The 23334-nt window shown below is 38.7% G+C and overlaps 3 protein-coding genes across 4 annotated transcripts; all 3 read left to right on the plus strand.

Moving 5' to 3' along the window:
* Window positions 1-300: 300 nt before the first annotated feature.
* LOC108671874 (protein dopey homolog PFC0245c) lies at window positions 301-4205 on the plus strand. 2 transcript variants are annotated; one of them, XM_047885212.1, is made up of 4 exons: window positions 301-570; window positions 911-2227; window positions 2568-2654; window positions 3385-4205. In XM_047885212.1, the coding sequence occupies exons 1-4, from the start codon at window positions 558-560 to the stop codon at window positions 3426-3428; spliced, it is 1461 nt and encodes a 486-aa protein (XP_047741168.1). In that variant the 5' UTR covers window positions 301-557; the 3' UTR covers window positions 3429-4205. The 2 variants fall into 2 exon arrangements, with proteins under 2 accessions (XP_047741168.1, XP_018014957.2); XM_018159468.2 differs by having other exon boundaries at window positions 307-570; window positions 2568-2861.
* Window positions 4206-5461: 1256 nt separating this feature from the next.
* Window positions 5462-11621, plus strand: LOC108671865 (cell wall protein IFF6-like; the record flags this gene model as incomplete). Its single annotated transcript, XM_047885234.1, has 6 exons — window positions 5462-5501; window positions 5759-5840; window positions 6097-8928; window positions 9832-9903; window positions 10233-10336; window positions 11300-11621. Coding segments are annotated over exons 2-6 (3387 nt in total), but the record flags the coding sequence as incomplete, so codon positions are not given.
* Window positions 11622-11909: 288 nt separating this feature from the next.
* LOC108671866 (suppressor of tumorigenicity 14 protein homolog) lies at window positions 11910-18832 on the plus strand. The gene is made up of 5 exons (XM_047885237.1): window positions 11910-12051; window positions 12833-13004; window positions 13300-13424; window positions 14183-14355; window positions 18698-18832. The coding sequence occupies exons 1-5, from the start codon at window positions 12006-12008 to the stop codon at window positions 18830-18832; spliced, it is 651 nt and encodes a 216-aa protein (XP_047741193.1). The 5' UTR covers window positions 11910-12005.
* The last annotated feature ends 4502 nt before the right edge of the window (window positions 18833-23334 follow it).

Below are 23334 nucleotides of genomic sequence, written 5' to 3' on the forward strand. Positions count from 1 at the left end.
ACGCCAGCATCCTTCTCCACGTAGACGTGACGTCATGCGGGTGTCACTTGGGCAACCAATGGAACAACAGGCTCCGCCGCTCTCATTAGGCTTCCATTGGTTGGAGAATTATCAGCGACTTTATCAATCCCTGGGAATTTGAATATTTTTATATATGCATTTCACTTCCAAATTTCAATCAAATGCGATCCTCTTTACTGGTGATGCATTGGATTGACATTTTTGTGCTCCCATTCCAGATACTCTGAAGCGATTTTCATTGTTGAATTTCCTGAACAAGTCATTGTTTTAACTGAAAATTAAGAATGAATTATTTGAGCTAATATTTTCGCGAAATTTTCGCTATCGGTTCACTGGATTGACCTTTTTGTGCTTCTATTTCAGCTCTTTTGAAACGATTTTTATTGTTGAATTGCCCGAACTAGTCATTGTTTTAATTGAGAATTAAAAATGAATTGTTTGTAGCTAATATTTTCGGGAAATTTTCGCTATCGGAGGAATTATGAAGATAATTCAGCTGTAGTTTCAATAACAAATTTTGAAGCTGACAAGAAAAAATGACAAATTTACGTACGTTTTCTGCTACAAGAGTTTTATTTGCATTTTTAGCTTAACGTGTGATATTAAGTGTTGATTCCTGCCGTAGATATGTGAAGAATATTAAATTTCTTAGATGCTCAATCAATTGAATTGTACTTCGGCACAATTGTACTGTGGCACAATTGTACTGTGTGTGTGCAAAACTATGAACCTGTAAAAGGATTGAATCGATAAACCACGAGTGATTCTATATTTATAATTGGAAATTAATGAAGTAAATATTTGTTGCTTTGTTTTATTTGTGCGTTTCTATATTTATAATTGGAAATTAATGAAGTAAATGTTGGTTGCTTTGTTTTATTTGTTACAGTCCGCAACGCGATCACCCTCGTGGTTGGAGCGTTGCTGATGGACGCGTCAACCAGCCTCCCTGTTCTTGAAGCCAGAGATCAAGTTCTTCCTTATGGCAACACTGCCAATCGTGATGGAAACGCTGCTTATAGTTATGGCAACGCTGCTTATCGGTATGGCAACACTGCTTTTCGTTACGGCACGACTAACTATCATTATGGCAACCCTGATTATCGAGGCGTCAACACTCCGTATCGTAATGGAAACATTGCGTACCGTGTTGGCAACCCTGCTTATCGTGATGGCAACACTGCTTACCGTGATGGCAACACTGCTTATCATGGTAGCAACACTGCCTATCGTAATTACAACACTGCTTATCGTGATGGCATAACTGCTTATCGTTATGGCAACACTGCTTATCGTAACGGCAATACTGCTTATAGTGATGGTAACACTGCCCGTAGTGATGGCAACACTGCATATCGTGACGGCAACTCTGCCTATCGTGACGGCAATTCTGCATATCGTGACGGCAACACTGTATATCGTGGTGTCATCTCTGCATATCGTGACGGCAACACTGCTTATCGTGACGGCAACTCTGCAAATCGTGACGGCAACACTCCATATCGTGACGGCAACACTGTATATCGTGGTGTCAACTCAGCATATCGTGACGGTAACACTCCATATCGTGACGGCAACACTGCATATCGTGACGGCAACACTGCATATCGTGACGGCAACACTGCAAATCGTGACGTCAATTCTGCATATCGTGACGGCAACACTGCATATCGCGACGGCAACACTGCATATCGTGGTGTCAACTCTGCCTATAGCGGGGTCAACATAGCTTATCGCCGTGGCAAAAATGCTGATTACGATGGCAACTCTGCCGATTATGATGGCAACTCTGCCGATTATGATGGCAACTCTGCTGATTATGATCGCACCTCTGCCGATTATGATCGCAACTCTGCCGATTACGATGGTACCACTGCTGATACCGATGCCAATAAAAAGAATTATGATGGCAATAGTACCGATCGAGATGTCAAGCTTAGCGAGAACGGTAACTCCTTCATGGACTTCTTTCGTTCCCAGTTCTTCAAGAGCGTTGTGGCACCTATGGTTCGAGATGGCATTAGACAGCAACTGAACCAAGACGTGTCGTCAGCCAATGGTATTCTGAATAATATTAAAACTGATCGCTGGGGCTATTGGCCGGAGGACCGAGGCAGTTATGGATACAATCCATACTGGGTTGATTACGCTCCAGCTCTGCCAAGAAATGATCACCTCATGGAAAACCCTCAAGGGCGCTCCATCAGTGAGTACAAATGCATGAAATGTTCACGATCAATGGTACTTAGGTTTTTTTTAGAAGAAGAGGCTCTTGGTGCATGTCCAGCTGGTGTTTATCACAAGCAACTTATGTTTGGGTTAGGACAGATGTGCGAAAATGTATTCTGGTGTCAGGATCAAGAGAAAGTTGATCGTTTCTTGCTTCGACCTCGTGAAAGGTAAGTGGCTTAACTAAGTATCGAACAGTGTGAATTTATGTTGAAAATGACGTCGCCAATCAGGATTAATATGTTAGTATAGAGTTGCAATTCTGGGACAAATACAAAAGGAAATTAAAAATTTCGCTATAAATTTGTATTTTCCAGTTAAGGTTCCGGAAGGGTGTGCAAAATGCTACCGCATGGATCACATGGGGACCTGCAGGCTTGATCCAGCGTGCGAGCAGCAAGAAGGTATTCGAAAACTGGGGTTGAGTTCTTTGTTCCAGTTGGGCAATAAACAAGCTTCCCCAAACAAAGTTATTGCCTTCAAACCCAATATTTCTGGTCAGTCCACCCAGAACGTCGACGCCCGGGGCTTGAGTATGGGATCTAAACACCTTCCCCAAAGTCGATCGTTGAATGGCACGGAGCGTGCAGAAGATGGAGTCTCAACAAAAGGTCTGGACGAGTCTTTTGAACTCGATAATTCCACTAATTTCAATTTACTCAAACGCGCTGTATCAGAAAGTTCGATGCCAGAGTGCCAAATCCAGTGCCAGAGAGTATATTAGTTTCTACAATTTTTTAATTTTTTTGTACTTTTGACTTTGTACAATTCTTTACTTTTGACTTTTCTACAATTGTTTACTTAGACGAATTTCGGAATAAATGCACATGAAAATTGACTTGCTGAACACAGTTACATCGCCTGTTTCGGTCTTCTCCAAAACTCGTGCTATTTAATTTCCAAGTAATTTCAGGAGAGAAGAACCAATCAATTAGAATATTTTTAATTCAGTGTTGGTAAATACCATAGCCAACGTGGCTGTCGAGAGTGTAGCTGACAGGTTCTCGAACGAAATCTCAGTTTTCAAAGATAACAACTGATTGCGAACATTCTGTTCAAAAATACGATATAAATTTAAAACTACGAGTAATGTTTTTAATTGTCAATAAACATCAAATCTATTGAACCCTGCAGATTCTTCTGGGGGAGAAGCAGCTGGAGAAATTCAAGACGGTTAAGAAAAGGCGTTTCATCCGAAAAATGATTCAACGAGAAATAATATGAAATTCCGGATGAAAAATTATCCAATATTAAAGAATTCTTCAAACAAAACAAGAGCCTTCATCCGTAACTTTCATCCGTTCAGCTATTGCAGCAGAAAACATCAAGTCACGACATTTGATGAAATTGTGAAACCAATCCGTCCTTGGAAAATAGTTGGCCCTTCAAATATGAATATTTTCTTCATCCAATAAATGCCGACAGTTTTAAGTTTTTGTTAGACAATACCCAGTAGATCCGCAATAACCAGTAGGTCCTCTCACGTTTCTTTATCTCGTACTATTTGATTTTAAAATGTGTAAAGTTTTTGATCTTAATTTAACAGTAGATAAGCGACAGGTTTTGTTAACCCGACGAGTTTTTTAAGGTTGTTATTTGATGCCACTTCTCTCTGATAAATTTCCGTTATTTGAAACAACGCTAAATAACTGAAAATCTACACGATTACAGGTAACTTGTATGCATACAAATCTCACCTGTAGGAAAGCTTTATTCTATCTTTTACCTTACAAGGTTGGTCCCTCATAAATGTGCGACGTTTTAATCTATGAATGTTATTATACCATCTTATTGAATGTATTTGGGCTCCACTCAAATGTGAATCAAGAATACAAGAGAGTGATTTTTTTACACAAGCCCTCGCTGTTTTTCACTTTCTTGTATGTATTGATTTTCACGGTGACTATTTTTTTGTTGGACAATGATTGTTTGTATGTAAAGGACTTGAACATTCATCAATTGTTTGGTTTGATTATCACCTTTAAATCAGGATTACTGGATTCGCTAAAATAAGCTCGTAGACTTGAGACATTATTCAAGAACTGCCGCGTCTCCTGATGATATTACTACGTAAATTATTTATCTTATTATTACGTACATATTTACGTAATCATTTACGTAATTTTTCAAAAGTTTGTGACGTGGATGGAAATAGCTGGAAATAGCTTCATTCTTTCTTTTTATATTCATTTTCAGCATATTAAGCCTACGAAAAATTAAATTAATTTTGAATTTGAATTAATTAAATTAAGAATTTCAGCAGTAGGCCTTAGTCTTACTGTAAATGAGAAGCTATTAATCCGACGGTATTCTCCAAACCTGCTCTGCATTACGATGCATTATAAACTTGAGAGGAATATTATTCAATTTCACCCACGATCTGATCCACATCGCCAGTTGACACTCAGAGAAATGTCACATTGTCCAAAAAGTATTTGAGTCATATTGTCCAAATAGTGACACAGTTTCTGCACGTAGCACTGATACACCCTCTAAACGGTACCGAACGGGGCGACGATTTAACACATAGGCGAAAATCAAGCACAACGGATTGAACACATTGATTCTACGCAATTACTGAGAAGTCACTGATTGAAAAAATCGCAATTTTTTGATGGAACGTATATTACTAATTATAATTATTAGTCATCTTTGAAAAAAGTTTTTTCGTAAAAATGTTTGATCTTTCAGCAATTTTTTAAATCGTTTTTCTGAACTATATTCTTTTGGAAGTAATAAATAAAAGTTTAATTCTTTTTCATAGCGCTATGACTGATTCGCTTATCAAATTATTCGACTGATATACCGTAATCAAAACTCATGTATTTCATATAAGAATCCATTCGTCAAATTATGACCTGCATGACCTAATCACATAATCACGACATGGTACACGATCGTGTTCTGGATCGTGTACGCACGGTACACGATCGTGATAATACATGAGAATGCGCTTGAGAATGAACACTCGACATTTATACCCGAAGTCAGTGACCGTAACCGATGATTGTGGTTGATTGTTGATGACCGATGATTGTTGAAAGAAACTGCTGAGTAGTTGACGTGTGTTGCTGCTACTTCATTACAGGTTAGCACAAGACGCGTGTCTCTAACTCTGAGACACTGTAATCGTTTACAGTGTTGACACTTGGACGGTCGAGTGACCTGAGAATAAATGCTCGGCGCAGTCCGAGGTAGCTGCAGTCTCGGACCAACTTCTGCAGTCAAAAGCTGGGGGCTCTTACCGGCGGGTATGTGGAACAAAAGTTTTAATCAAAGAAATCGCGTGAAAAATTTTTTATTGATTCCAAAAATCATTCGATTTGCTTCCATCTTCGTACTCTTTCATTTTTAACCTAAGTGCGGTTAACATTGATTATCGTTGGTTTATCTCATCCGTGATAAAAAATAGTTACTTATAGATTGCTGTGAACATGCACAGACAGGCACTCAAAATTAAAGTTAATATTTCAAATATTTTTCTATTAATATTTCTAACATTTTATAGGTTACGAATTGAGCACCTGTTCAACATGACGCTCTTCATGCTGTTGCTGTTGGTGACGTCATGCAGCAGCTATTCTATCAAGGTACGGCACTACAATATGGAACTTGCCAACATTTGCTATGAATAAATTTTTCTACGTGTATACATGAATATAATATACCAAGGTGAATGTGACGGTAGTTTTGAATTAATAATGCCAATCACACTACTCAAGTCCCATTGAAGTTTTAACTCGTTCACTCACTCAACGCTTTTAATATAGAATATAATAGAATAGTAACGTTGTAAGATCTTGGCCACGTGTGATGATAATAGTTCATCCTTATATTCTGCACTAGGCAGTGGAAGATTCAGGAATCGAATCTGACAACGGCAGTGCTGCTTACGATCTCAACAAAATGAGCCCGATTGCTGCACTCCCGCCTACTGTGTCGGGAGCGACTGAACAGTTTTTTTATATTAATACCGAAAAACTGAATGAAATCGCACGTAATATAACTGCTGTTACTGGACAACATCTCGCCGGTATCAAGATTGGAGAAGCATCTTCTGAGTCTGAAGTTGACTCGAACCGGTCCGAAGCTCACAGTGTCAGTAAACGAGAAATCAGCAGTCAACTTGAAGATAATTTGGACCAAAAGAGCAATGGTTCAACTTGGAAACAGACGCGCAGTGCCGACTTGCTTGGAATTAAAGACCAGTGGGAAGACGACTCATACGAATCAGTGAACGAGTCAATTTGGGAAGAGGCTTATAATGCCAGTGGACTTGAAATTGAAGGCCAATGGGAAGATGAGTCAAACGAATTAGCGAATGGGTCCTTTTGGCAACAAGAACACAGTGCCAATGGACATGGAATCGAAGGCCAGTGGGAAGATGACTCTGATGAAATAACGAATGACTCTATATGGAAACGGACGCGTAGTACCGATGGATATGGCATCGAAGGCAAATGGAAAGATGACTCTGATGAAATAACGAATGGCTCTATTTGGAAAGGGACGCGCAGTGCCGATGTACTTGACATCGAAGGCCAGTGGGAAGATGACTCTGATGAAATAACAAATGGTTCTATTTGGAAACAGTCGCGCAGTACCGATGGACTTGCAATCAATGGCCAGTGGGAAGATGACTCAAACGAAGTGACGAATGGCTCTAATTGGAAAGGAACGCTCAGGGTCAATAAGCTTGGAATACAAAGGGAAGACGACTCAGACTTGGCAAATGAATCTATTTGGGAACAGGCACGCAGAGCTTTAAGACTTAAAGATGACGATGACCAGTCTGACGAGGCTACGAATGATCCGGTCATAGACAAAGCTCGTCCTAAACGTCATTCTCACAATGAAAGCAGTGAGTCTTACGAAGTTGAAGAAGCCAACGACAAATCAAAGAATGCTACAACTTTTGACCAGGCACAAAGTGTCAGCGGACTCGAACGCTATGAAGAGGAAAAAGATATTCCCGACGAGATAACATATGATTCAGAGTGGGACGATTGGCCAGAGCAGCAAAGTTTAGAGGAAGAGTATGAGGAAAACTTTTTAGAACTTGAGCCTGATGAAATTGAGAGAAGTTTACGTAGTGTCAACGTACAAGACGGAGACAACAAATTAAAATCAATACCTGAGGAAGAAGACCTTAATATTAGAGGACAAGAAAACCTTAATAATAACGAAGACGTACTGTCTCAAGAAGAGGTTGAAGTGGATCCAACTCGTTTCAAACGCTGGGTTGTTAGTAAGTTCTCCGACAAAAGTTCAAGCGAAGAAGCGAATGACTCAGCTTCAGAAGAAGAGCGCTCACTAACTTACGATAGCGCCGAAAACGCTACCGAAGATTTCCGTCCCCTGCAGGATGTAAGCGACCAAATGATAAATGATGAACAGTGGAAAAATGAAACAGCAGCGACAAGAAAAACTAGGGAAACTGCAGAAACGCAAAGCAAACGACGAGGAGTATCACTTGAACCTATAAAGCCCGCTGACTGGGACGGTTTGAATAGGAATTTCAAGGACCGAATGGCACCTGAAGAGAACTGGACCCGTGGACCGCAGAAAGACGAATTCAGGAGCGCCCGCGACCTGAACTCCAATGACGAAGACAACTCCTCGCATGAACAACCTCTCTCAATTTATGAAGAGAAACAAGATTATCTTCTGCCAGACGAAAGAGAAAACGCAACTGTGAAGCGAAGTATTACTGGCTTCAAATCTAGCCAAACAGCAGCAGATTTGGGAGTTGTTCAAGCAGAACTAAATTCTACAAACTTTGCTGTCAATATTAGATATCGCCAATTCACGGAAGCGCTGCCAAACGATAAGAGAGCATGGGCAGGCGCTAAAGAGCAAAATTTGGGTGAAAGTCGCCGTTTATCAAACGAGCAAAAGATAACCAAGGATTCAAGAGTCGATTCAGAAATTAATGTAATTCAGAATTCTAGGCGTCGTCGTTTCGAAAAATTTCCGGATGAAAAAAACACCAATACAAATGATTCTGAAGAGATAAACATTTCTAACTCCCTCCCAAAGTCAGCAGATTACGCCTCAGACGTCGAAAGCCTAGAAGCTACAGAGGAGTTACAGGGCATTAAATCAACCACTGAATTCCCTGTGTCTTCCGAATCTATTATTTACTCCGCACCTGAAATAATATCAAGACTCTCGAGGAACACTAACGAGGACGGCTTCGAAAAAGAACTGGAAGACGCTGATGGCAAATCAATCGTAGAAATATCTGGAAAATTAACTGACAAGCGCCTCGAAGAAATATTAAACAAGGACAACAATGAGCCAGTGGAGCCCCAGAACGGAAGTGGCATTGGGAACGAGGAAAGTTTGGATCCCCAAAGTGGAAGTGACACTTGGGATGAGGAAGGTTCGGAAACCCAGAATGGGAGTGGCATTGAGGACGAGGAAAGTTCGGATCCCCAGAATGGAAGTGACATTTGGGATGAGGAAGGTTCGGAGTCCCAGAACGGAAACGGCATTGGGGACGAGGAACATTCGGGGCCTTATAACGGAAGTGTCATTGGAGACAAGGAACGTTCAGAGCTCCAGAAAGGCTGGAGGAAGAGGCGCGCGGTGGCAGTTTTCCCCAATCATAAGGTCATCGTTCGAGCCCCACAGTGCAGCCTCAGCTTCCCCGCCATCCACGTGGCTGTGGATGACATCGCCTTCTTCAGAACACCAGAATTTCCGCTTTTCCTGCCGCCATTCACCTTCTGTGGTTGGTCCTTTAAGGTGAGAATCCATGCAGGGTTTCTGCTTGCTATGCTAGCACTCATCCGCTTTTTTATCTGATGAGAAGGTAAACAATTTCAAGTGTTCTTCATTCGGAAAAATTTTATATTATTTGATTGTTAACCTTCTGCAAACGTCAACATTTGTGTTATTACACAGTATATGTGCCCCAGTGTAGCTGCTAGATACAATATTTCAACATTTGCAGGAGGCACACAGAGTGTAAGAAAGTTCATTTGTTGTTGCTGCTGGGAATATATAATTCCAGTTTTTTGCATTCTCTTAGCGAAATCTTATAACTTCTCAACAGCACCTCTAGGCTCTATCTCACGAGCCAGTCGTAATGCTGTAGATATTTGCTTCTTACCTTATCACATCATTTTTTTTCGTTTCTACAGTTATGAATTATATATATATATAATGATATTTATAACTATATATAAATCATTTTTTAATTTAAAGAGCCCACGCACAACTTGGCCGATTACAACAAGAATCACTTTATTTCCAAGAAATATATTTTGTGCTTTTGAAAAATAATCGGTAAGCGCCAGATTTTATTAATTACTACATGATTAAGTTTATTAGCCCAGGACATAATCATTAACATAACCATTAACATAATCATTAACATAAACATTAACATAATCATTAACATAAACATTAACATAATCATTAACGTAATAATTAACATAATCATTAACATAATCATTAACATAATCATTAACATAATCATTAACATAATCATTAGCATAATCATTAACATAATCATTAACATAATCACTTACATAATCATTAACATAACCCGCCATCCACGTGGCTGTGGATGACATCGCCTTCTTCAGAACACCAGAATTTCCGCTTTTCCTGCCGCCATTCACCTTCTGTGGTTGGTCCTTCAAGGTGAGAAGCCAGGGTTTCAGTTTTTGCATTTTTACCACAACATTTAGATTATCACATCATATTTTTTTCGTTTTTACCAATATCAATTATAAATATATAATGATATCAATATCTAAATATATATATCTATAATTTATCTTTTATTTTAAATAGTCCACGCACAACTTGGGCGACTACAACAAGAATTACTTTGTGTCCAAAAAATATATTTCGTGCCGTTCGAAAATAATCGGTAAGAGCCAGATTTCACTAATTACTACATGATTAAGGTTATTAGCCCAGAACATAATCATTAACGTAATCATTCACAACATAATTGAACACGACAGTCAGACGAAGAGACGGCGCTACGTCTGACGTGCGCGTCTGTCTCGCTGGGGGCGGGCGAGTACATCCTCGTCTGGGACGCTGACGATGGTGAACGTCTCCTCGGGTGCGTAATTCAAACATTTTAATCATGATTTAAATACAGGTATATTTAACATTATACTATTGAATGACTTCTTTAAATTGATTAATAAATTAAGGTTAAAATTTTTATTGAATTATGTTGAATGGAAGCACAAATCAAAATTATCAGTCAATTATTATTATTATTTTATTGAGTGACTTCTTTTCATTGACTTTTAATAAATCAAGGCTAAAATTTATCGTGAATTATTTTGTGCGGAGCCATGAATAAAATGCTCTATTGATGATTACTAGATGCGTCTCATCCCGACGACAGCTCGTTAATTCTTTTTTTAATTATGATAATGATGTTTAAAAATGATAAGGTTTTTATTACCGATTGAGCATTCGAGTTTGACGTCACAATCTTGCTAATCTTTTTCCGTCATTAGAGCAAGTAAAATAAGATTCGCGTTTTCGGCTAGCAGTTTTTTCTTGAAACGATTTTTCTAAAAATTACTAGCAGGAATATATGTTGAAATATTTTTTCGCACAGTTACAACCTTTCAACAGCAGCACTTACAACCTTCATGATTTGCAATTCTTCTGTGATCGTTGCCGTAGCCAAGAGTCTACAGTTTATCTAAGACTTCCAGGCCTTTTTTCGTGACATTAAATATTGCACAGTAAGTAGTTACTTCGAAATACCCAAATTTTACCTGTTCAATGAAATTAATCAGTTTTAAGCGGATTTTCTGTCGTAAAGAGCGAGAAGTTTGTTCGTCTTCGTCACCGCTGATCTGGTGCGAAAGTTCCATAACCATAGCCTTATAATTTCTTTCGATCTCCGAAAGGGGTTAGTAAAAAGGTGCTCGACTAAATAATTTTCACACTTCAGAAATAATTCGTAAAGGACGTTATGAAAATCTGGAACTTCAAATTTCTTAATTTCTTCAAATTTTATTGTAATTCTGAAATTTGTATTTTTCGTGCATTTTCTGCTCAGAGCGACCAATCAAAACGGCGCTTTGATCCAGTGGGCGTTCGTGGGCAACCACGGCAGGGTGGGCCTGCTCTCAGAGTTTGGTGGACCGAACAAAGGCTTCACTTGTCGCATCACCGCTGAAGATACCAGCCTGGCAGCCGCATTAGAAGACGCTTTTTCTATAAATTCAGCGTTTACTACTCGTAGAACTACAACTACAACTGTTCCAACCACTACGGCACCAAAAACTACTACTTCTGAGACTCCAACAACAACAACACCCACCACAACAGCAACACCCACCACAACAACAACACCCACCACCACAACAACCACAACACCCACAACTACAACATCACCCACAAAAACACCCACCACCACAACAACCACAACACCTACCACCACCACCACAACCACAACACCTACCACCACCACAACACCCACCACCACCACAACACCCACCACCACAACAACCACAACACCCACAACTACAACATCACCCACAAAAACACCCACCACCACAACAACCACAACACCTACCACCACCACCACAACCACAACACCTACCACCACAAAAACACCCACCACCACCCCAACAACCACAACACCCACCACCACAACAACCACAACAACCACCACACCCATCACAACAACCACAACAACATCACCAACAACCACACCAAATCCGTCTACCAGTAACAGAGCAACTCAACCTACAAAATCTACCATGGCCACTCCTCCTCCACCAGTTCTTCCAGTTTCCAAAGAGTGTCGTAAGTGTTTTTGCTTTTCCTATAGAAAAAAAATTAAAATTTTATTTTCCCCACAGGTAAGTAGCCTGCCAATTTCGCCCGTTATTTTAATTGCCGATTCCCTAATGGGCGACTTGAATTTAGTGGACTCATACACGAGCTTTTTTAAAATTGCTTATTGGTCTGACTGAAAGAAGCAGACCATTTGTGCCACAAGTTACAATAATCCGCTAAATCTTCGTCAGAACCGCCGTACATAATTTACGTATTCCGTTTTTTTGTATTGAAATTGTTTGCACTTCATTTATGCCACTCACCGATGATCGCTTACCATAACCTTGAATACCAACAGTTTTCTGGAGCAAGGTATCCTAGGGAACAGCAATTTCACTTGAAGAAAGAATTTTAAAAGTTGAGTTGAGCGACCATAAATTTATTTTTCTTCTGGCGTTTGCCGAACCAACAGTTTCCTGATAATTTAATCAAAGATATAAAAGTCAGTAATCCAATATCAACTGTTTGTCTAGGTTTTGTTGATACCAACATTTTCCTATGAAATGAATAAAATTGAGAGTAGACATTCATCAAGAATCTAATCTGCAGCAAAATTTAATCTAACCTGCAGCAAAATCTAATCTAATCTGCAGCCAAATCTAATCTAATCTGCAACCAGATCTAATCCAATCTGCAGCAAAATCTAATCTGATCTCCAGCAAAATCTAATGTAATCTCCAGCCAAATCTAATCTAATCTCCAGCAAAATCTAAGCTAATCTGCATAAAAAATCCGGGTTTTGTTGCAGATTGCGGAGAGGCGGAGCACTCTCGCATCGTGGGCGGGGAGGAGACAGCACCCCACGCACACCCGTGGGCCGTGGCGCTGTCCTACGTCGCCAGCGGCCAGTACAGGATCTTCTGTGGGGCAACCCTCATCACCAACGCCTACGTCATGACCGCTGCACACTGTGTTCAGGCGTTAGTGTCTATATTCAATTATTATGATATATTTTCATATATTATAATCATATTTTTATATTCTGTATGCTTCCGCAATCCGCATTCATTTGAATGTCATACAGTCTTTTTTTGTGTATGATTACAAATTTCAATTCGTTTTTGAAGCTTTTATCATTCTTTCTGCGTTTTCTATTTATCTAAGATTACATATATGCTCTCAAAGCCAACCAAATATATTTTATGTAATTCTTTGTAATTTCATTTTAGATATAGAATAAACCATGAATTAACTTGCATTTTTTGTTAATAACAGCATCTTAGGATACCGCCGCACATCGATCCACGTGCTGCTTGGCCTGTACAGTCTTGATGACGTCAGCAGCGACGAAGTGATCAAGGCAACGCCTCTAGAATACATCACACATGAGGCGTACAACAGTGAGTACATCACACATGAGGCGTACAACAGTGAGTACATCACACATGAGGCGTACAACAGTAAGTACTCGTGCTAAATAGTAAGAAAAAATATAGTGACCGTATGCGACAATTTTAAGTTAGTGGACTTCAAATTAGCATATTATTAAACGTAGTTTCAATGAAATAACTTTATCAAGAACAAATCGTATCAACAAACATTTGAAGTCAGGTAAATTTATAATGACTAATTCAAACTTTCAGCCTTAGCTGACGTGTCGCTTGTCATACAATACGTCTCATCGTTAATGCGTACTTAATATCGAATCTTCCGCGTTGAAGAACAGGCCTGGATAGGCCTGTCGCCAATTATTGTACTTTTCTTGACTAATTATCAGAATTAAAAGACTGGCCTTTTGATCAGATCTTTTCAACGGACGGTAGGTTAAAAATCGCTCCTAGACTGTATTAACTTCACTGAAATTTGGGAGAGGATGAACAATGGTTCATCTGTTGCTGTGTAAAGGTCCGGTAAATAATCTTGACATAAATAGGAGTGGTTCAAAGGGACAAAATTGATATCGACTATGCGCTGTGTAATAACTTGATTAATCGGGCCTATTTCTTCAGTTCCTACACTTCTATTCTATTACATCAGTTGTTCCGTAGGGCACTTGGCATTTCAAGACTAAACATATTTAACCAATAAATCCTCCCCCTAAACATCATAAACACATTGCCCCTCTAAATACCCTCTCCGGTTTTCCATGCACCGCCAGACAAGACCCTGGACAACGACATCGCTCTTATCCGCATCCCGCCCCTGGACTTCTCGACCACCGCCGCCGCGGTGCGGCCGGCGTGCCTGCCTGCTTCTGCGGACCAGCGCTTCGAGGGACAAGTGGCCACCGTCGCCGGCTGGGGGAGTCTCACACCAGGTATTGTTACCATTGTAAATGTCCTAATATTTAATATTGTTTTAGTATCGTTATTGGAGATTAATAAGTTATATCTAGGTACCTCTGTTATGGTTACCCTAGTAAGTATCTAATACTAATATTATTTTTGTAACGTTATTAGAGATTAATAAATTATATCTAGGGTACCTTTGTTATGGTTACCCCCGTAAAGATTTAATGTTTATTATTATTTTAGTATCGTTATTGGAGAAATCTGTTATATCTAGGGTATCTCTGGCATGGTTACCCTAGTAAGTATCTAATACTAATATTATTTTCGTAACGTTATTAGAGATTAATAAATTATATCTAGGGTACCTTTGTTATGGTTACTTTAGTAAAGATCTAATGTTTATTATTATTTTAGTATCGTTATTGGAGAAATCTGTTATATCTAGGGTATCTCTGGCATGGTTACCCTAGTAAGTATCTTATACTAATATTATTTTAGTAACGTTATGAGAGATTAATAAATTATATCTAGGGTACCTTTGTTATGGTTACCCCCGTAAAGATTTAATGTTTATTATTATTTTAGTCTCGTTGTGGGGTAAGTGCCAGTCATTACCCACACAGTAAAACAAGAATGGAAATGAAAGAGACTGGAACTGAGATTTTACTGCAAGGCAAATTAACAAAAAGGTGGGCTTTGAATATAAGTATTAAGATGGAAAAATAGTGTAAAGAATAATACCCTTGGCAACGTGCGTATCTGTTGAAAAGTAAATCTAATAAATGATCGTCGTTGAAGATAAATTAAGAGAAATAATAATAAAATATAACAATTATTCAGACAATACAAAAGAACCTATTAGAGCTTAAACTAACCTGCAGCGTGGATCAGCCGAACAATAATGACTAACGAGAAAATTCTGTGCGCGACGTTAACTTCCTACCGGTGTTGCCAAGTTAAAGGTAAATCATGATTCTATTACAAAATAAAAGTCGCAAAATGTCTTAACACTACATCGTTACTGGAGTATAGTATAGTAGAGTATAGATCTAATATTTTATATTATTGTAGGTATTATTATTGTTGATTAAAATGTTATATTTAGGGCACACAGGCATGCTTACAATAAGATCTCATAATTTTATAGTATTTGTAAAATAATTTTATAAGCTAATAATTTAAATCTGCAAGAAAGTTTCCTCAATTATTGCGAGGCTCTACTTCGCTTCTCGATGCCTCGGCAGATATTCATATAATTGACATAAAAAGTTATGTGATTGCCCATGAAACCTACCCTGTTTAGTCTCGGTATTACTATGATTGGTTGATTTTGCTTGAAAGGCCGTCAATGATTGGCTGATGAACTTACGATCTCTTAACTTTTTTTGAAAATATGGCTCCAGGTAGATTGTATGAATGTCGCTAAATGTCTTCTCACATCCATAAGCCACATTGAAAATGTAACTGATTCGGTTCCAAACATATCTGGATCTTTTTTTCAAAGTTTAAATTCTTATCTCATTCACTGGATGTAAGGTAATAACCTTTAGCTAACTCTGTATTTTAACAAACATGAGATTGCTTATATCGCCCTAACGTTTTAGAATGTACCGTCAAAATTATCGAACATTCATTACAACTGTAAATTTATTACAATGATTTAGCTGTAAAATCTGCGTCACAAAAAATGTAGAAATGAACTGGATTTGTTCAGGAATATTGATTAAAATGACGATTTTGATCTATTAATTTTTTATTGTATGTAATTTTGGTGCAATCTTCATTCTCATCTACATTCTCGAATACATTTATTCAGTTATTAAACATTTATATCCGTTTATCAATCAGTAGTAAAATAATTTTCATATAGAAATGAGGAGTAGAATGTGGGGAGACCAATTTACCCAACACTCAGAGAATTGGGGGGGAGTTCGTCGAAATATCGCTCCACTTTTTGCTTTTACGTGAGTCACCCAGACCAAGTTTGGACAGATCAGTGGGCGCATCAGTGCTATACGTGCAGGTAGTGTGTCACCATTTGGACAATATTTTGGACTCAACACGCATGAGTGCAGGTAGTGTGTCACCATTTGGACAATATTTTGGACTCAACACGCATGAGTGCAGGTAGTGTGTCACCATTTAGACTGCATTTTGGACTCAACACGCATGAGTGCAGGTAGTGTGTCACCATTTGGACAATATTTTGGACTCAACACGCATGAGTGCAGGTAGTGTGTCACCATTTAGACTGCATTTTGGACTCAACACGCATGAGTGCAGGTAGTGTGTCACCATTTGGACAATATTTTGGACTCAACACGCATGAGTGCAGGNATGATTGACTTAACCACACATAGCATGTAGCAGCATCACATGATTGACTTAACCACACATAGCATGTAGCAGCATCACATGATTTACTTAACCACACATAGCATGTAGCAGCATCACATGATTGACTTAACCACACATAGCATGTAGCAGCATCATATGATTGACTTAACCACACATAGCATGTAGCAGCATCACATGATTGACTTAACCACACATAGCATGTAGCAGCATCACATGATTGGCTCAGCCACACGTAGCATGTAGCAGGATCACATGATTGACTTAACCACACATAGCATGTAGCAGCATCACATGATTGGCTCAGCCACACGTAGCATGTAGCAGGATCACATGATTGATTTAGCCACACGTAGCATGTAGCAGGATCACATGATTGACTTAACCACACATAGCATGTAGCAGCATCATATGATTGACTTAACCACACATAGCATGTAGCAGCATCACATGCTTGGCTCAGCCACATATAGCATGTAGCAGCGTCACATGATAGCTCCAACCATTGTTGTCATGGCCCAGATTTCCCCCCAATTAATCACAATTAATGACACAATTTATGCAGAGTTTTCCCCTCCATCTCGATGCCAGTTCCTGTCCCGCAAACAATCACGTCAATCACTCGGCCCTGGCGTATATGACTTACTTTTTCACTGCAATTTAAAAAAATTATCATATGGCAGAAAGTGTAAAAAACTCATTTTTCCACTAACTAAAAATAAGAACACATAGAACAATGATCATTAACGATAGAAGTGAAATTGATCACAATGTTGGAACATAAGTTAAAAAAAAATTTTGATGTACGGAATCAATCAATACGCACGGGGTTCACGATTCATTACATTCCCGATAATCGACGAATGTTACGGACGAAAAACTTTATTCTCTCTAAGTATAAACTTACGATGCTCATAAGTTAAGTGGGGTAATAATTCTCGAAGTTTGCTAGAACATAATTTCTTTCGAAAAATTTAGTGGTGGTTCCCTGCAACAGGCTGTCGTGAATCGAAATATAGTTCATTTACATCGCTTGGTAGCGACCACTGATGCTCCTGCATGCTTATATTACTTTAAAAGACTTCCACTCACGCATTTATATCGACGTGAATGTTTTGTTTTGCGAATAGATAATGTTTTAGTAGTCAGTAAGCATAATCAATTCACTCTAATAAAGTGCAACTGCATATCGTCTGCGTGCTAAAGGTTGAGGATGGGGGCTTGACGTATGTTCGACCCTGTATGAAGTTACGTTAAGCCTATCAACCCTCTTAATTATGCAGTTTGTGTGGATGTCATCGCACATGGTCTTCGCTGATCTCTCCTGTCTCAATCATGGACACGAAGGAAACTATTTGAGTAATTTACTGCTGCATAAAGTTTTTTATGACTCAAGATCTTTTGTATTGTAAGTGGAAGCCTCACTTTTCGTGCGTGGCCTCACTTTTCATTCGAAAATAGCCTTGCTCCCTCATCGTGAATTTGAAAACTGAAATTCTTCATTTTCCGAGAACCATTGCACTCTTGAAATATGGCGGCTTCCTGTCGCCCGGTGAGGACGCTGTAGAAATGTAAAATGTCTTATGTTCAACTGACGAAAACCAGCGCACCTTTCCAACATAGCGTCGTTCTGCGGGCTTGGGAGAAAGCTAGCGAAATGTGAAAATTATTTATTTTTCATTGACGAGAACTAATTCACCTTTTCAACATAGCGTCGTTCTGCAGGGTTGGAGAAGTACTTCCAAGGGAAATATAAATTTCTTTATTTTCTATACGCAAGGGAAATATAAAAATTATTTATTTTCTATTGTCGCAAACCATTTCACCTTTTCAACATAGCGTCGCTCTGCAGGCTTGGAAGTACTTCCAAGGGAAATATAAAATTTCTTTATTTTCTATTGACAAAAACCATTTCACCTTTACAACATGGCGTCGGACTTGGGAGAACGCAAGGGAAACATAAAAATTATTTATTTTCTATTGACAAAACCATTTCACCTTTTCGACATGGCGTCGTCCTGCTGCAGGGTGACAGCGGGGGCCCGCTGCTCGTGAAGGAGACCAGTGGTCGGGCGGCGGTGGTGGGGATCGTGTCGTGGGGTTATGGCTGCGCCGAGCCCAACAGACCGGGCGTCTACACCAGAGTATCTAGTCAGTTATAATGTATTGTAGACCCTACTCATTATGATTGTTTTATTATTGTAATACTTGTCTTACGCAATGCAGTGTTATATTATTATAATAATCGTCTTATGCAATCTATTGTTATATTATTATAATACTCGTCTTACGCAGTTACTAAATCCCTTGCTATTTTCTCTCTAAAAAAATACGATTTTTCCTTAAGTTTGTCTATGGTCCTAATACAAGTGTCACAGCCTTGTACAGTGTGGATACTGCGGGCATGTACGCAAGATTTCAAATACTACGTATACTGATTTCGCTTTTATAAGATTAATAATGCGAAATTTTTAACTATTATGCAATAATTTTACACTTCCAGTATTGACGGAGTAGAACATCATTTGTTTCTTAGAAATTCCTCCGCTTCCTTGCTCTTAAAATAAACTCGCTTGAATCATCATTATTTTATAAATTCTTATGTTCATGTCCTGCTATTTTTTGTCAGCTAACTCACACAAATATCAGTGCCAATAACTGTTTATTGATTCATTTCTACGTTGTGCTATACGTAGCTGAATGATACTCTCTTTAAAAAGGTGACATGCCATGCAATGGATGTTCTTACCGCATTACGGGTAATTTTTGGAGTGAAAAACTACAATTGAAATCATTGACCCACAATATAGAATAGAATAGAAGTGTCGGCACTGAAGAAATAGGCCCATGGCCTGCTGCCGATTCTTGAATTTTTCGTGACGTGCATTCAAAAGGCATCCGGCCTTTGGAACCCGACCTTTCCATAACTGACGATTGATTATAAATACAATATAAAATAATAATGCATGTACCATGCATTACTGCATAATCATTCTTGCATGCAGCTTTTAATAAAATATTCACTTATTGTTGGTCACAGACTACCTGGCTTGGCTGGCTCGCAAGACTGCGGGAAGCTACACATGCCTCGGCAAATGAAGGATTCGCCGACGTTTGCACTGCAGGAATCCTTTTTAATTCTACATGCGGATTAGAAAATCTTTTAAATATAGATACTTAAATTCATATTTATAGTGTACCTTCCAACGATTTTTATCGTGAATATTATTTTGAGCATCCAAAACCTGTTTTTGTGAGAGATATAACAATTAACATGTTGTTCATGTAATTCAATGTTATTCACGATTTAATGTTGTTCATTTAATTTTTAATTCATTTTGCATTCTGTCATTGAGTCACACATTTATAAAATTACGAGTAAACAGCCGTATTAAACCTACATCTTTTCGAAATCTATTTCAATTTTCAGTGACAAATTGTGTAGCCAGAAGCCTGAAATAATGCCGTTAAATGTTTTTTCCCTCAACTACTAAGAAAATCGAGAGTTACATGCAACCTGAAAACGACAGAATCCCTCTCGCTTCAGCTTACTTTAATTATTGCTTGTCGATAACATAATAACCTTATCAATATCTTAATAACATATGTTGATTTGTAATTTATTTCCTGCATTAAACACATTATGACAATCTGTGTTTTCGAAGCCTCGGTCCACAGTTGACGGCAGTACAGATGTGTATCTGTATAATATCAAACTACAAAGGATATCATTAGCATGTCAGTTAGAGCCACGACCCTGGCCTCTTTAGTTTCTTTGTGTCTAACAATCTCATTACTACTTTAACTGTTTGGAAATGAAAGAATTCTGAACCAAGCTGTTTAATTACAGTGAAAAATGACAGTAATAATAATAGAATAGAAGTGTCGTCATTGAAGAAATAGGCCTATGGCCTGTTGCCGATTCTTTAATTTTTCGTGACTTGATTCACAAGGGATCCGGCCTTTGGAACCCGATCTTTCCATAACTGACGATTGATTGAGATAGCTGCTGGACTTATTGCCTGGTCCGCAATTTGCTAGGCATTTTTTAAGACTGAACATATGCTCCTGCATAGCTTCGTCTAGTCTGTTCTTGAACGCGTTCATACTCGGAGCGTCAACGATGCTATCAGGTAGGCTGTTCCACATGTCGGTGACTCGAAGCGAGAAGAAATGTCGTCGCATGGATGTGTTACAACGCAGTTTTTTTTAGTTTATAGCCGTGGCCCCTGGTGTTGGTTCTTGTTTCAAATTCTAGCAATCCTTCTGGGACCTTGTATAGGCCATGAGTATACTTGTATGCTTCAATGAGGTCCCCACGCAGAAGTCGATAACTGAGGCTTGGAAGCTTCATAATCTTTAATCTTCCCTCATAGGACTTGCCTTTCAAGCCAGGAATTAGCCTTGTTGCACGTCTTTGAACACTCTCTATTAAATTTTTTTTTGTCCTTAATTATCAACTTTCGGTGACCACACGACGTTTCCAAACTCTAGGTTCGGGCGCACGACAGCAACATACAGCTGCTTCATCGCTTCTGCATCTAGGAACTCGAAAGAGCGTCTGATCAGTCCAAGATAGGACTTGCCTTACAAGCCAGGAATTAGCCTTGTTGTACGTCTTTGAACACTCTCTATTAAATTTTTTGTCCTTAATTATCAACTTTCGGTGACCACACGACGTTTCCAAACTCTAGGTTCGGGCGCACGACAGCAACATACAGCTGCTTCATTGCTTCTGCATCTAGGAACTCGAAAGAGCGTCTGATCAGTCCAAGCTTGTCGTTTATTGGCTTTATTAACTTGACCTTCAGTATACTTAGAAAATTTCAACTCATTGTCGATATTAACTCCTAAATCCTTTTCCGTTGTTGACTTCGACATCATCACTCTGTCGTTGCAACCGTGTCTTCTCATACTGCAATCCTGCTGTTCATTATTCTTGCCATGGTGAATTACTTTACATTTGTCAGCGTAAATACGCAGCTGCCACTTATCAGCCCAGTCAACCAGCCTGTCAAGATCACCTCGTAACTATACTTTTTGCGACGTATTTTTCACTGCATAATAATATACATATATTTACAATAGTATAATAATATAATATATTAATACTAAATAATAATAATATAATAACTGTATAATAATATAATATATAATAATAATGAACACCGGAGGTTGACCTTTATCTGTCCTAAAATAAGCGTCGACTTCTAAAACGATCAACTTCCATGCAGATCAAACTTTTGTATAGAGTACAACAGCGTGGAAAATTTTCAAAAGAGCAACAGCGTCTAGAAACGTTTTTACCTTTTCTGCACAGTGCAAGATTTTCTGCACCTTTATGATAATTAATGTATATTACGATGTTAATGACGTGATAAACCTAAAATACATTGATCATAATGCACGTTTTCGACTAGAATTAAACAATGTTCTCTTAAAACAAGCTAAACTTGGCATTTTCTTCAGCACCGACGCTACAAAAACTGCTAAAAAATTGCAGCTTCAGATTCCGAATGCGTAGCGGCAGGTAACGGCAGTTCCAAGCGTCAGTCGCTCGTAGACCGCGTGTGAGGTTGGTTGTAGTCTACCTACAGTCGTAGTCCTGATGAGCGGCAATGTTCGCTCGGTCGTTTTCTCGAAAAACTGTCCTTGAAATTGTCTCAAAAAAAAAAACGTCCAAATGTCACGATTTGAATCCATGACCGTGGCTTTAAAAATAAATTAGGAAAAATCGTGGCGTAAATGATGTGATAATAATCAGTATGTACGGAACTGTTATAGATGCAGAAGTGGTTTTACATGCAGCATGGATAATATAGGAGGATGATGGCCCTCCGAGATACGCATTCTCTCGAGGTCGTGGCGTGGCTTTGTGGTTTGACTTCCTCAAATAGCGATAGTCTACGCTATTGTAAAGATCATCGGCCAATTGCAAGGGCATGTGTAATCACTATAAATCATTCGTATGATGTTATCAACCAAGCAACGTCCACCTGCATTCCTATGCGGCTATTGCGGTATATTAGATCCGTGGGCGTCTAATATGCATCGACGTTTATGTGCCGCTTGCCTCGTGCAGCTGTACGCATTTTTCAGTATATCTTTTTAGATCCACAGTATATCCAGTAGACCCAAACTTTCCAATGTATAATACCATTCGAGATTTAACAGTCTGTTTGCTGATTGCCATTCAAACCATCCATGTATTATCGTACCATCATACCAATGGCGTTACATTCAGATATTGCGTGGATACCAGTTATAACAACTTAGATCTTGCGTGGATGCCAGTTTTAATAAACATTCAAGTTAATTGGAGGCCAATCGCTCAACACTCCTATGACTACCGCAGTGAGAAGACGGGATAATGAATAAATTTATTATTCATATATAATAAACATAATCCGTGTTCACCGTAACCATTTGCGCAAAATGCTCTGTAGGCGAATTGTTCTGAAACACTGAATAATGTTATGGAGTGAAGACCTATATACGATTAATTTGTTTGAATTCAATACTAAAGAATATTTATATATTAACTTGAATTTTCAATCTATATATTTAGGGCAGAAAAGATGAAATACTATCTTATATTATCTCTCTGTATATAAAACAATATTTTATCACAATGAAAAAATTGAATTGGTTTCAAAAATCAAAA

This window comes from Hyalella azteca, unplaced genomic scaffold (assembly GCF_000764305.2).
Source record: "Hyalella azteca isolate HAZT.00-mixed unplaced genomic scaffold, Hazt_2.0.2 contig2126, whole genome shotgun sequence".
Taxonomy (NCBI): Eukaryota; Metazoa; Arthropoda; class Malacostraca; order Amphipoda; family Hyalellidae; genus Hyalella; species Hyalella azteca.

Excerpts from the sequence above, each read along its gene's own strand:
- LOC108671874 (XM_018159468.2), top strand. Across the intron at positions 2,228-2,567 it reads CCCTCAAGGGCGCTCCATCA|TTAAGGTTCCGGAAGGGTGT; the intron begins GTGAGTACAAAT and ends TGTATTTTCCAG. Across the intron at positions 2,862-3,384 it reads AGATGGAGTCTCAACAAAAG|ATTCTTCTGGGGGAGAAGCA; the intron begins GTCTGGACGAGT and ends TGAACCCTGCAG.
- LOC108671866 (XM_047885237.1), top strand. The coding sequence starts at position 12,006 with ATGGCCACTCCTCCTCCACCAGTTCTTCCAGTTTCCAAAGAGTGTC. Across the intron at positions 12,052-12,832 it reads TCCAGTTTCCAAAGAGTGTC|ATTGCGGAGAGGCGGAGCAC; the intron begins GTAAGTGTTTTT and ends GTTTTGTTGCAG. Across the intron at positions 14,356-18,697 it reads CACCAGGTATTGTTACCATT|GGTGACAGCGGGGGCCCGCT; the intron begins GTAAATGTCCTA and ends GTCCTGCTGCAG.